General features: G+C 38.8%; 1 protein-coding gene and 1 long non-coding RNA gene across 2 annotated transcripts; one reads left to right on the forward strand and one right to left on the reverse strand.

Moving 5' to 3' along the window:
* Nucleotides 1–490: 490 nt before the first annotated feature.
* On the reverse strand, nt 491–1,899 carry LOC148782009 (uncharacterized). The gene is made up of 2 exons (XM_088866259.1): nt 1,649–1,899; nt 491–1,082 (listed from the first exon to the last, which is right to left on the reverse strand). Exons 1-2 carry the CDS (start codon nt 1,897–1,899, stop codon nt 491–493), a joined length of 843 nt encoding a protein of 280 aa, XP_088722385.1.
* An 8,069-nt stretch (nt 1,900–9,968) lies between these two features.
* LOC105421474 (uncharacterized) lies at nt 9,969–11,849 on the forward strand. Its single transcript, XR_016055232.1, has 2 exons — nt 9,969–10,474; nt 11,443–11,849. It is a non-coding gene; the product is annotated as an uncharacterized LOC105421474 (long non-coding RNA).
* The last annotated feature ends 3,333 nt before the right edge of the window (nt 11,850–15,182 follow it).

A 15,182-nucleotide genomic window follows, 5' to 3' on the forward strand; every position in this document is an offset into this window, starting at 1 on the left:
CTAAGCTCTAATGGAGTAAAGGTGTGCAGAGGGTCAAAATTTGGGTAGAGAGAGGATGAGTGTGAGTGGGTTGAGCAAAAGAAAGCTGGCTTAAGTACTCCCTTGATGGGAGGTGGCAGCCCAAGAGCTGGCAGATGGCAAATACCACTCATACAGCTGGACAACTGCATGAGTGGCAGCATGCACTCAGCAGGTGGCAGTCACTGACCATGCATAGCGGTGACACACACGACGTTGCCTCTCTCTTCATAGCCAGCATTGCCTCTCTCTTCACCACTGATGTGGCCTCTCTCTCTTCCCAGTCAGCGTTGCCTCCCTTCATACATGGCGGCAACCACTTCCACCGTCGCATGTGTCTCTTCCTTATCACCCCGACTGCTTAGAAAAAATCTTGGGTTGTTACATCACTCACCCCTTAAAAGGGATTTTGTCCTCAAAATCACATCTCGAATAAATGGGGATACTTATTTCAAATTTCATCTTCCCTTTTTTAGGTCGATTCATCTTGTGAATGGTGTTGCCACAAAACACGAACTAGAGGAATTTCTTTATTGCGTAATACTTGCACCCTCCGATCCAAAATCTCTATTGGTTGCTCAATGTAAGATAAGTCTTCTCGAACTGGAATTGGTTCATACCTTATAACGTGGGTTGGGTCTGGTAGATACTTCCTCAATAGGGACACACGAAAAACATTATGAATGTTTGCCAGCTCAGGTGGCAGGGCAAGTCGATAGGCCATACTTCCAACCCAATCCAAAATTTCAAAAGGCCCAATGAAACATGGGCTCAATTTTTCTTTCTTACCAAACCTCATGATGCCCTTTGTTGGCGACACTTTCAAGAAAACTCGGTCACCCACTTCAAATTTAAGATCACTCCTTCTGTTATCAGCATAGCTCTTCTGCTGACTCTGAGCTATCTTGAGCCTCTCCCGAATCAAGGTAATCTTTTCTGAGGTCTCTTGAGCAATATCTGGCCCCAAAAGCCTTCTTTCACCCACTTCATCCCAACAGATAGGGGATATGTACTTCCTCTCATATAGAGCCTCAAAAGGTGCCATTTGAACACTGACATGAAAGCTGTTGTCATAAGAAAATTCTATCAGGGGTAAATGGCTATCCCAACTTCCCTTAAAATCAATTACACAAGCCCGTAACATATCTTCTAGCATTTGAATGGTCCGCTCTGATTGTCCATCAGTTTGGGGTGAAATATAGTACTAAAAATAAGTCTTGTCCCCAGGGCTGACTACAAACTAGTCCAAACTATTGAAGTAAGCCTAGTATCCATGTCAGACACGATGTTGGCTAATATACCATGCAACCTGGCTATCTCCTTGATGTATAACTGAGCCAATTTATCTAAGGTGTTGGTGGTGCGGATCGGCAAGAAATGTGCAGCCTTGGTCAGTCGGTCCACAATGACTCAAACACTATCGTGTCCAGAGTTTGTCTTAGGTAAGCCCGAGACAAAATTCGTGGTAATATATTCCCATTTCTATTTCGGTATGAGTAAGGGCTATAACAATCAGACAGGCCTCTGGTGCTTAGCTTTCACTTGTTGACACGTTAAACACTTAGAAACAAATAGGGCTACTTCTTTCTTGTTGTTGTTCCACCAGAATATTATTTTCAAGTCTAGATACATCTTAGTACTCCCAGGATGAATGGAATAATGGGAGCGATGTGCTTCCTCAAAAATAATTCTCTGTTTATCCTCGTCCTTTGGAACACAAACCCAATCTTTGAATCTTAACAACCCATTACTACTCACAGAGAAATCATCTTTCTTCCCCAATTTTGTCTCTTCCAGAATTTTTATAAGATGGGGATCCTTCTCTTGCGCCAAGTGGATTTGTTGGAAGAGTTGGGGTTCTACCCCTATACCAGCAGCCATTCCTATCTCATTACCCACATGTAAAGTTGGATGTCAATTTACCACATCGTGTAACATATTCATCTCTTGAACCATCAAATGTGTCATTGATACTATGGGCTTTCTGCTCAAAGCATCAGCTACAACATTAGTCTTGCCCGGGTGGTAATCGATGGTATAATCATAGTCATTTAATAGATTCATATATCTTCTTTGCCTCATATTTAGTTCCTTCTGAGAGAATAGATTTTTGAGGCACTTATGATCTGTAAACATCTTAAACTGGACCCCATAGAGGTAGTGTCTTCAGATTTTTAAAGTGAATACTACAGCAGCAAGCTCCAAATCATGGGTCAGATAATTTTTCTCATATGGTTTTAATTATCTGGAGGAATAAGCAATGACCTTTCCCCTCCGCATAAGTGCACCCCCTAGACCTTTCTGAGAGTTGTCGGTAAAGACTACAAAGTCCTCATTCCCTTTAGGCAGGGCTAGTATCGGGGTTGTGGTCAATCTCTTCTTTAATTCTTGAAAGCTTTCCTCACAATCGTCCGACCACACAAATTTCACATTCTTCTAGGTCAGACGACTCAGAGGAAGTGCTATTTTTTAGAACCCTTCCACAAAAAGCTTATAGTATCCTGCCAACCCCAAAAAACTTCATATCTCAGTTATATTTGTTGGCCTTCGATATTTAAGCACGGCTTCAATCTTAGAATGGTCGACCGCGATCCCATCCTTAGAAATGATATACCCCAGGAAGGTCACACTAGGAAGCCAAAATTCACTCTTACTCAACTTGGCGTGCAATTTCTCCGACTTTAAAGTTTGAAGGACCATTCTCAGGTATTGTTCATGCTCTCATATATTCTTTGACTATACCAAAATATCATCAATAAAGACTACAGCAAAATCATTCAGAAAAGGTCAAAACACTGTGTTCATTAGATCCATGAAAGCAGCAGGGGCATTAGTTAAATCGAATGGCATTACTAGAAACTCATAGTGGTCGTATCGGGTTCTAAACGCGGTCTTGAGAACATCCTCCTTCTTGACCCGTAATTGGTTATAACCCGATCGAAGATCGATCTTTGAAATTACTTGGGCCCCTGGCAGCTGGTCAAAAAAGTCATCAATCCTGGGTAGGGGATACCTGTTTTTCACTATAACTTGGTTTAATTGCCTGTAGTCAATACAAAGCCTCAGGGATCCATCTTTCTTTTTCACAAACAAAACTGGTGCACACCAAGATGACACACTAGGCTGGATGAACCCCTTATCCAATAGTTCCTGTAATTGCTCCTTCAACTCTTTCAATTCTGCTAGGGCCATCCTATATGGGGCTTTAGTGATGGGAATAATACCAGAGGCCACATCTATTTCAAATGTTATATCTCTTATGGGAGGCAAGGAGGCCAATTCTTCAAGGAACACCTATTGGTATTCTCGTACCACTGGGATGTCTTCTAACTTGGATTGGACACCTTAATTCTCTACTCCACAAGCTAAATACCCCACACACCTTTTAGTTGGGAGGCGGGAAGCCCAAAGGGCCGAAATAAGTTGTAGAGGGTAAATGTCTGGAGTGCCCACAAAGTGTAATTCAGGTTGATGAGCCTAAAAGCCACGGTCTTAACATGGTAGTTAACAGTAGCCCGATGGGTGGACAATCAGTCCGAACCCAGAATAACATCAAAATCCTGAATATCTAATAATATTAAGTCTGCAGGTAAAACACATCCTTCTATCAAATCTTCACATGGCTTGAATACCTTATCAGTTTCTACAGAATCTCCCACAGGTGTGTGCACTACTAGTGTATAATTAAGACATGTAGGTTTAACATTTAGAAGACATGTAAAATGCGGTGCAACGAAAGAATGAGAGGAACTGGGATCAATCAAGATTTTTTCTTCTCTATCACAGGCAAAAAGCGTACCTCTGATCACTGAGGTAGATTCTTTGGCCTCTTATTCTGTCAATGCAAATACCCGATCTTGAGTCTTCGGTCGGTTTTCCAGCATTATCATGGGGCAATCTCGGTTCCAGTGGTCGGGCTTGCCACACTTAAGGCACATATTCAGCTTCTTATAACACTCAGCTTCAGTGTGATTGCTCCATCCACAGTATGAAAAAGTTGGGTCTAGGTTATCCCCCTTGTTGCTCGGAAAAGTCTTTTGAGCTCTCCGATTGCCTGGATAGGGTCTTCCTCTAAAGTCTTTCTTCGAGGGTGGCCGAACTTTCTTCCCAATATTTCCTGACTGAGCGGGTCTTGCCCTTCCTTCCTTCCTCATGCGAAACTTCTCACAATCCCTTTCAATGTTCATCACGAGGTCTACTAGTGGAGCATACAACTTAATATTGGCCGATAACACTCTTCCTCTAATATCTAGTCGAAGGCCCCTCTCAAATATACTCGCCTTTCGCACCTCTGTATTAATAATGTGAGGTGCATATCGTGAAAGATCCACAAACTTGATGGCATATTGCTGAATTGTTAACCTCCATTGCTGAAGTTCAATGAACTCGACTTCTTTTCTCTCCCTAACTGACTCAGGGAAGTATTTTTCATCGAACGCCACCAGGAAATTGTCCCAAGTGGCTTCAGTCCTTGATTCCCTCTAAGACTGCTTAACTAAGTTCCACCAATATTCAGCCTACCATTCAAGCATGAAGGCTCCTTGTCTGACTTTCTGCTCATCCGAGCACTGCAACACCTCTAGAAATTTCTCCACCTGTCTCTTCCATTTCTCGGCTTTTTCTACACCCCCATGCCCTAAGAATGTAGGAGGTGCCAACCTCTTGAATCTTTCAATCAACTCACTATCAGCTAGGTTTGGGGCAGGTGTGGATGGGGCCGGCATATTATCTTTCATGATCTGGGTCATGGCCCCAAGTGTCCTAAAGAACTCTCCGAAAGCACCTGTATTCTTATTACTAGAGCTCACGTTGTTAGCACGAGTCCTCGTCATCTTCTCTTCAACCTAGCACAAGAACATCCAATCACTAATCTTTCTAGAAACTATTCTACATACACTTTTAGAATCCCCTAGGCCAAAAATCTTATCCTGGCGGCTCTGATACCATAACTGTCACCACCCCGCCCCCTGACCCCTACCGTACCCAAATTGGAGGGTGATAGAGTGCGGGATTGCGACGTGAGGTTGCATACATCACTCATGTGGGAGTGGCATCAACACATATAAAAAAATGCAGAATCAAAGCAAATCACAAGAAAGATAAAGAAACTCTACACACATATAAATAAAACTGAAACTTATAATTATTACAGATACAACTTGGAGTAATACAATTGTTCACCGAAGGCCTAAATACAAAAAATTGTAACTTCATTACAAACACGTGCATGGCCCACGGCTGATAAACAAATACTAGCAAAAAGTCTTCTTGGAAAATGCAGGACCTCGGCTACCAATACGCCCTCCCAACTGCCTAATATGGACCTGTGACTTCTACTCTACGGGGTTGAAAAAGCAATATAGGAATGAGCTACAAAGCCCAGTAAGAGAATCTAGCTACTATGCATCAGCTATAAAAACATCTAAATGTCATGAATAATTCTTTCAACTATGAGCAATCACAATAGAGATAGCATTCAAATTTAGCAATCTTATCCACATATCTATCACAGATGGCATATCAAATGTCGTGGCTATCATTTAATCAACATGGTTATTATCATTCACATTCACACTTTTAACATTAACCACTCGCTCCCTAATTCACCTACTCTCGAAATAGAAGCCCTATTCATCAGGCCAAGCGAATCCCATTGTTTAGGACTTTTACCATCACTAAGGAGGGAGGGCAATGACAATGAGTGACCCGTTCAGTAATGCCCTCATACTCACACATACAGTCCCCAGCGCGCTTTGGGGCTTTTGTTAGACACTTGCCTTACAAGGCACGGTTCACTACTCTTTTTATAATGCACAGAAATTAGGGGGGCGCGACCCACCCATTACACTTCCAACCAACTCCCCTCCTATCATAGGGAGTTGGGGAACACTGCCGGCCTCACTATCATACTACCACGGGTGACCCGTGCGTAACGTCACTTAAATCGCTTTTACAATTATCAAACACATAACAGCCATTACATGATTAACACATGAAATTCATCATTTGGCACTCATCATATAGCATTCACATTCATCACATGAGTATTACATAGCATTCACTAATTAGAATTTACATTCATTACTTGAATATTACATAGCATTCACTAATTAGAATTCACATTCATCACTTGAATATTACATAGCATTCACTAAATAGCATTCACATTCCTCACATGAATATTACATAGCATTCACTAATTAGCATTCACATTCATTACATGAATATTACATAGCATTCACTAATTAGCATTCACATTCACCACATGAATACTAATTAGCATTCACATTCATCACATGAATATTACATAATATTCACTCATTAGCATTCACATTCATTACATGAATATTACATAGCATTCACTAATTAGCATTCACACTTTGCAAGCACAATTCCCGGGTAGTTCTGCCAACAGTGATATACTCCCCTTAGAAAGGCATAACTTCTAAACTAGCGGGTTTTCAAGATACTCTTTACATGCAACTTTAATTATTCCTATAAACCTTTCAAATGGTGGTGGTTTGAAAGAAAATGGATTTATTTTGGTCAATCGAAATCGGTGGCAACGGAGACATCAGTTCTGAGTTTCCATGAAAGCTATCCACAGTAACATATCTTTGCATTTAATCGTATAACTCTCAAATTAGGAAGAATTTTGAAAATTTCTAAACATGTGATTTCAATATTACTCATAAATATCTCAAAGGACAGTGTTTTGAAAGAAAACAAACTTCATTTAGTTGGTCAAAATTCATGGCAACAGAGGCATCAGTTTTGTAATTTATTAAAACTGTCCATGGTGACCTACTGGCATATTTTGTAGTATAGGTTCTCATTCATGGAAAATTTAAAAAAAGTTTGAATATAAACATTGTAACAGACAAACACACAGTTCAAATGGAGATGATTTGGAGGTATTTGGACACTTATTGATTGGTCGAAAGCTCGATACAACATAGGTGACAGCTGCTGGAAATTTCTGCTGTCAATTAACAGTGACATATTCACACATTCTGGAGGGTAAATCTTAAAATATGAAGAATTTCAAGATAGTACAGGAATAAAAGTTGTAGTAGACAAGTATATCTCTCCTTCAAAACTAATTTGAGTCCATTCGGACACCATTTAGTCACTAAACGAATTGATACAAAACCATCCACAGTTCCTGGAAATTGCATTTCCCAACTCATTTCCCCAATTCTACGACATACCCAAGCATGAGCAATACACAAAACCCATTTCAACTTAAACTAGATTCACAAGGGGGGGGGGAGGGGTGTTTGAAACTTTCTCACAATTAGCATAGCTCAATCATTCGTGAATTCTAACACTTTAGTCCTAAAATTCAGGCTTATTCTTACACATCCATACATATTTGTCTACATTATACTATTCTACATTTCATGCTTGAATAAAAGTAGTGATTCATAGTCTCTAAATCCACTTACGTGATGAGAAATGGTATTTGGGTAGAGAGAGAATGAGTGTGAGTGGCGTAAGGAAAAGAAAGAGGGCTTAAGTACAAGAGCTGGCATGTGGCAAACACCTACTCATGCAACTGGACAAGTGGCATGAGTGGCAGCATGCACTCAGCAGGTGGCAGTCACTGACCATGCACGGCGGTGACATACACAGCGTTGCCTTCTCTCTCTTCACAGCCGGAGTTACCTCTCTCTCTTCACAGCCGGCGTTGCCTCTCTCTCTTCACAGCCGGCGTTGCCTCTCTCTCTTCACAGCCAGTGTTGCCTCTCTCTTCACAGTTGGTGTTGCCTCTCTCTCTTCACAATCGGCGTTGCCTCCCTTCATACACGGCGGCAACCACTCCCACGACCACGTGTGTCTCTTCCTTATCTCCCCGAGTGTTCACTGGCCCGAAGAAAATCTTAGGTTGTTTACATAAGGGTTCAGGAAACCATAGAATTTGTCAGATTTAAAATAGGGTGTCTACAAGTTTTTCATAATTTATGTCTCCACACACACATTTGTGAAAGTGTTTGATGAGATTGCATTTGAATTATAATTCTATGTACTTTTTTTTGATGTAATTCAATATTTTACATGGCTGAATTTTGTGTATAAGTACAAATTGTCTTGTATGTATGCAATCTTATGGTGTTTAATTGAATAGAAATATTGTTGAGGACGTTATGAGGTATTTTTTATCATCTTTTCTTGCTGTAATTGAGTTGGAAAGAGTGTTGTATTAGTAAGGCTGTTCTAGGGGTATGGTTGTAGTATCGGAACTGAGGGTCGTGTTTTAGAGCTGGCAGTTATGTTCTGTGATGAGGGACTGTTCTGTCAAGCTCATGATAAATTGTTGGATCGCTGCGTGGGAGGTGATTATTTATATCTTGAGGGTTGTGACCCTAGAGCTAAATATGGATGGTTCAGGTCGAAAGATATGAGATCATAGGGTCCAGGATGCATTTGGCATGCATCCCTAAGCTGGTCCATAAATGAAGCTGTAAATGGCCATGATGAGGTTGCATACGACCACAACTAGGCCACATGCACTCAATCTTGGCTGTATGCGGCCTAAAGTTAGCCACATGAGCTGAATTGTTGGTAGCATGTGACCGTCTTCTAGCCACATACAGCCTCCTCCAAGCTTCATGCACAGGACTTCTGGGATCCACTCTTTAACTGACATGTAGAGGCCTTATGGTCTTTTGTAAATTTCTGAAATCTTTGGATGACTGCATAATTCTAGAAACTTCTGGACCTGAAGTTGTAGTCTATATAAGAGGGAAATTATAATTACTTAGAGGGCAATTATATTCCCTAAATGCAGGGTACTGTGGTCCCCATGCGACCTGCCAACGTTTAGTACTAGCAAGCTATACAATTTACGCATAACTTTCCAATGGCAGATCTGGTGGGGGTTAGACTTGGCCGCTGGAAAACTCTTTTGATTGTACAAAATTATCAAGAAATCTAAGGTCCAACCTATAGGTTCCCTCAGTAGTGTCGATGGTATGATAAGGGACCATTCTGCTCATGCTTTGACACATATTTTGGACCTCTTTTAGAGTGTTATGCTAATGAAGCAGAGACCTTCTTCCAAGAGCAAGGCCTCCATCTAATTCAAGAAAACTTCTAGAAGGTGATGGTGGAAGGTGCCTCCAAAGATGTCATTTAGTGGAGTGGCCTGAATCAAACCATTATATGGTTTCTTGCCGCAGTTTTTGAGGACGTGATCTTCAATATGGAAGTGCATTTTCATCATATTTATTGAGAAAATGATTTTTGGAGATAATGCATTGGCCGAAAGATGAGACATAAAGTATTACATGCTAGTCAATAGTTTTTATTTTTTATATAAAGACTGTTCATATTTTTGCTTGTGCATATCACTTTTGAAAGTGAATGGAAAGTCTCATGAGTACACCCAAAAGAAAAAGAGTTACATTTCAAGGCTTGTGTTTTGTGACATTTTATATAAAAAGGTGACATCTTGCATAAGAAAGCAGTGGTCTCAACATATAATAGCCTTCCTTTTACCTCATCTTCCAGTGTGGAAAACAGCGAGAGATGATGCTATTTATGTGAGCAAGCTCAATTAGGGTGTGGTTTTTATGGGTTCACGGATTTTCTAAACTCGGTAGAGATACATTTTTAAACCATGTAGGAAAATGTAGTTCTGCCCCCACAAATTTTGTTAATGACTTATTATTTTATTTCTGCACCGGATTCTAGAATTTGAAGCTTTAAAAATATCTATAAAGATTTTAATTGAATGGTCCTAATATTCTTTTGCACGACATCACTTTTTAAGTTTGAGAAATGATCCAATGCAACGGCTGTGTGTTGGCAAAATCCTATCTATTAGATCAAATTAAATCCAATGGCTGAAATAAGCACTTGAATATCCATTTTAATAATCATTTTAAATTTTAAATTCAAATTCAAATTCCACTGCCCTTCTTTCCCTCTCTTGGATAAGTCAAACCGAGCCGTCACCCTCTTCAACATCTAAATCCCTAAATTCTTGCCCTCCCTATATGAGGCAAAAATCCTAAAGCACCGATCTCCCACCATGACGATCCAGCTTTCTCTCTCTAACCATGAGGCTCTCTCTCCTACTACACTCTCTCGTTGCATCCTCCTATTCTCTCTCATGGATGCAGAGCACAAGTTGCAAGTAATTGATTTTTGCGAACCACTATGATTATTGTTGGACGAACCTGCTCTTTCTTTCTCATGGATGCAGAGCACAAGATGCAAGTCGTTGATTTTTGTGAACGACTATGAATATTGTTGGAGGAACCTGCAAAATACCTCAAAATGGATCAATCAACTTGTGAAGAATGAAGAACCAAAATCAGTTCAAACCCTCTCACCATCTCAATGTCAATTGAAGCTGAAGCTTGATATCCAAATACTTGCATATGTAGAAGATTATGCGAATCATGGTGGCACTAAAAATTGGAAGGATATTAAATCCAAGTTACATCAGGTATTGTATTTTTTGGATGCAAATGTTTTAGACCTTCTTGATTTTAAAAAACATTGAATTTTTGGAAGAAAATCAGTCTAATAATTTAAAACTAGGTGTTTCTATTTCAGATTTTTTCATCATTTCTTGAGTTTCCATGAGTTTTAGTTTCTTTTATTAGATAAAAATTCTAGAGAAAGAGATTCAGTAGTGAAGGTTTTGGACATGTTGGGTAATTTTAGCATGAAAATTGACCTCATTGTTTTCCCTTTTTTTTTTTTTTTTTTCCCCATATTTTGGTACAAGTGATTCTGTGTCACTATTTCACATGAATCCATTTTATAAAGGGTAATAAGTAGACATGCTCAGTTGCCATGTTCCTTGATAAAGTTTATGTATTGTAATTACCAGGTAGATGGTGATCCACAATAATTCATTTAATTTTGACATAGTAGGCTAATGGCTGATATATATGCCAATTGTTATTTATTTTCATATTTGAAATGAAAATTTTAAATTTTGAACTCAAAAACAAACTTTCACTGTGATTGGGTTCTCTCTGCCTATGATGATAAGAGGGTCACTCTCTCGCTCCAACATGACCACCAAGGGCACTCTCTCTCCATCTGTTTCCATTATAGTTCAAATGCGTTATATTGTGTGCAATTTCTAGTAAATGATGTTATATGTTTTCTTATGTTTGGGGATATTGGATCTAATGTGCTGCGGCTAGTATGAATTATGAGTTTGAGTGGTAGTGCTGATTTGAGTTTCATGTCCTTTGAAACCATAGGTATTTCATTTTTGAATTTATTTGGATCATATATTAATAACATTTTTCTGCTTGGTTTATAGTCTTTTAACTCTGACTGTTTGTCCAAATCTTTGAAAACATTCCAAATCTAAACATTGAAAAAAAGAACGAAAACAAATCTCAACGGTAATTCTTGTGTAGAAATTTGACTCGTGATTTTCTTTTTTGGTGGTAGGAATTGCAAGGAAGCTTGTCATGGATGGTCCCAAGCTGGCAAATAAGGAATGACAAATCAGTTGTGCTTTGCAACGAGCATTGAATTTGTGTGGAGAATTCATAAAGATCAATCACATATTATGAGATAAGAGGAAGAATGCCCTTGAATAAGCAAAACCAGAAAAGTTGAAACTGCTCTTGCTCTCATGAAAATCAGCTTATCAAGAATTGAGGGATTTTGGTGGAAGTTAATCAATATTTTTGTACTTCGCTCCACATTTTTTTTTTTTACTTTTATTGGTTGTGCAATGTACTCTCATTAGCACCATTTTTTGTAAAGAGTGCTGTCTCAAGCACCATTTTTTGTACATATGACCCTTTTCCTAGGGGTACCACTTTTTGTATAGAGTATTGCCTTCTCTTTTACTAGATCTTGAGCTAGTTACTTCTTTTCTCAGCCCATACATGTTTCTTTTTACTGCATTTATTTGCAACTGTGATGGCAATCATTTGATTTATATGATTCATGTAATGCATTGATTACACTTGAGAATATGAAATCAATGAAGCCACACTATGCTGCTGAAATTATTTCCTCTACCAATTATTTACACTTGTTTTACATAGGTTTATCATGAAGTGTCTTGTGATAAACATTTCATATAGACTACCTCAAAGATCCCATAAACATTTCATATAGACGAAGAGAGTCCGCTCCATATTCAGTAACAATATCATCTGGATTGATTACATTTCCCCTGCTTTTACTCATCTTATATGCCCTTGCACTTAAACAGATGTTGGGCTCCTCTTTAAGCACATAAGAGTCACCTGATTTTCACCACCTATTGCAAAAAAAAATTTCCACAGATAGTTTGGCATACTTTATCCTCTGGTATTCTTTCATGGTGGTACTTAACGTTATCCTTAATATTGTCAGCAGATATTAATCTTCCTTTCTGGTTTCTATTTGCGATATATTCAACCTGTCACTTCAACCATCAGAAACATAAGGGGTGATTTAACAAAAGTGGGCACAAACTGACGACTCAATGCCTACTTCTCCAAATATTATCCCCTAATTAATAATACACTGGAAAGGCTCTTTTATTGAAACAACACCCATATCATAGAGGACCTGGAAAGGAATGAAATGTTGCTTTGTAAACCTCAAAGGTTAAACTACTCTTTTGATGCATCAACTAAGCCAGCAGAACACTACAATTTGATTCCTACAACATGAAAACAAGGAAAATATTCACATCCCCATTATAACATGGAAAGATGTCACTAATAGACATAGATGACTAATTCATTTGTGCTTCCATTTCCACTACAGAACTTCATAGAACAAATTATTTGCATAAATAAGCACTAAAGCCGCAGTGAGTATAGTGAAGAGCACTCAGATAGGACATCCACTGCCCATGCTCATCAACAAACTGCAAGAGAGCCGCCGTGCCACATTAAGTTCATCCTTGCTTATCAATAGAACAACTGGTCAATTGAAATTGAGGTGGTGAGAGGGTTTGATCTGATTTTGATTGGTACGTTTTCGAAGGTTCTTCAATCTTCACAAGTTGATTGATCCATTTTGAGGTATTTTGCAGGTTCATCCAACAATACACCGTTGGATTGTCAAGGAGGGAGATCAGTGCTTTAGGGTTTTTGCCTCATATAGAGAGGGAGAGAGTTTAGGGATTTAGATGTTGAAGAGGGCGACATCTCGGTTTGAATTATTGAAGAAAGGGAAAGAGGAACAATGAAATTTAAATTTGAATTTGAATTTAAAATTTAAAATGACTATTCAAATGGATATTCAAGTACTTAGATTTAGTTTGATTTAGTAGATAGGATTGTGCCAATACACCGTTGCATTATACTATAATACAATGGTTGCATTGGATCATTTCTCTTTAAGTTTTAAAATCCAATCTATTTGGATCGATGATTGTCAAAAATAGAAACATTCTAAAGATTTCCGCCACGAGATTTGCATTTGCCAATGAGATTTAAGTTATGACTTTATAAACAAACTAGGGGCCCTACTGTATACTTTCCCGGTTCATAATGCATGTGTTGTTAGGCAGTTCTTTAGTGAGGGTTATGTCCAACTAGAAGGATCCAACATCATGGTCTAGTCCATCAATCATTAGAAAAGGGATAAAGGGAAGAAATAAAAAATATGCAATGGTTGCAATAACACCAAACTAATCTTCCCTTGGATGAATGGATCCACACAAGCTGGCAAGGGCCCCACTCCCTCTACTACCCAAAAGAAAGGGCCCCCACACTCCCTCTACTACCCAAAGCCCAAACATCTTTTAGTATTTCAAAGTGCCGTCCCCAAAGCCCAAACATCTTTTACTATTTCAAAGTGCCGTCCCCTCAACATTGTCCTCATCAACGCTTTCGGCTTGGCCAAAAGTTTTGTGCTCCCGAGGTAGTACACTGTTTGTTTACTGTTTACTCAGCAAGGCAAAACCAGATTTAGAGATACTTCTAGGTATGGAGTGCAATGGGTCGGGCCTGGGCTGGGATAGTACTAGCCTCATCAGGGGCCTTGTCCCATAAGGCCTGCCCAAGCCCATATTGGGCCAAAGAGGCCATTGCCTTGGCCTTATTAGGTTTAGGCCAAAAATAAGAAATGAAATAAAAAGAGGGCTGGACGTAGCTCTACCATTGAGCCTTTTTTGCCCTATCCTAGCCTGGCCATCTCCATTGCCATCCCTAATTTAGAACCCCAAATTTTTGATATATAACCTCTTTAACATATATGCTATACTCATTATCTTCGTCAAAACATTTTTCTAACTAATTGAAGTCAACTGGATCATGACTAATGATAAGTTTTGGTAAACTATTACGTTGGCTACTTACCTAATACAGCCCAGCTTCTTTACTCAGGCATGGGAAAGGTTAATAGAAAGTTCAAAATCGTCACTCTTCTTAGACCAACATATATCTATAGGCAATAAAAAAAATCCAAATTACATTCTCTAGGCTTGAAATTCCAAATGGCTCAAGAATGAGTAGAAACCGTCTAATTTCATAAGGATGAGATCTAGGTGTTATAAACTCAAAATTCAATTTTTTATTTTAATATAATTATCTAACGATTTTTGGGTGGTTCCCAAAATTTCCGTATATGCCCGCAGGAGCATAGCATATATATAATGATAATGGTAATAACTGTGCATATACAAGTCGATGGCTCCTCTCCCACTCTTCGGGGGACAGCTGTCCAGTCCATTGAAATGGTGCAGCTCCACATATATTAATTTCAGCGTGCGGTTTGTATAGAGCCGAGGCTCTAAACAATAAAAGTATAACCTACCTTCAAATTGTGTCAACAGATATGGTTTCAATACTGAAAATATTTGTGATAGTCTCAAAATATATTTTTCATCTCTAATTATAAAATTTAAAGCTCAAAAAATAGTGTAGATTGAGCATATCAATAAAAACTTAAAAATCTTAAAAATTGTCGGTCCAAAAATACTTTGCAAGATGCACTATTTTTAAAACTTGAAATCCATTTTTTTCTCATGCCCATATATCTTCATATCGAGATGATTAATTGGAGGATATTTAACTATCAAAAAGTCTTCTTATGAAACTTTTGAGATGAGCTATAATTTGATTGTTAAGATCCTCGACTCTATATAAACTTTTGTCTTATTTTTACCGCTCTCCCTCTTTTTCTCTCTCCACATTTAACTATTATTATTTTCCTCATCTCTTTCTCTTTGCATATAA

The sequence above is a fragment of the Amborella trichopoda genome, chromosome 5 (assembly GCF_054954075.1).
Source record: "Amborella trichopoda isolate Santa Cruz 75 chromosome 5, AtrichopodaSantaCruz75HAP2 v2.0, whole genome shotgun sequence".
Classification (NCBI taxonomy): domain Eukaryota; kingdom Viridiplantae; phylum Streptophyta; class Magnoliopsida; order Amborellales; family Amborellaceae; genus Amborella; species Amborella trichopoda.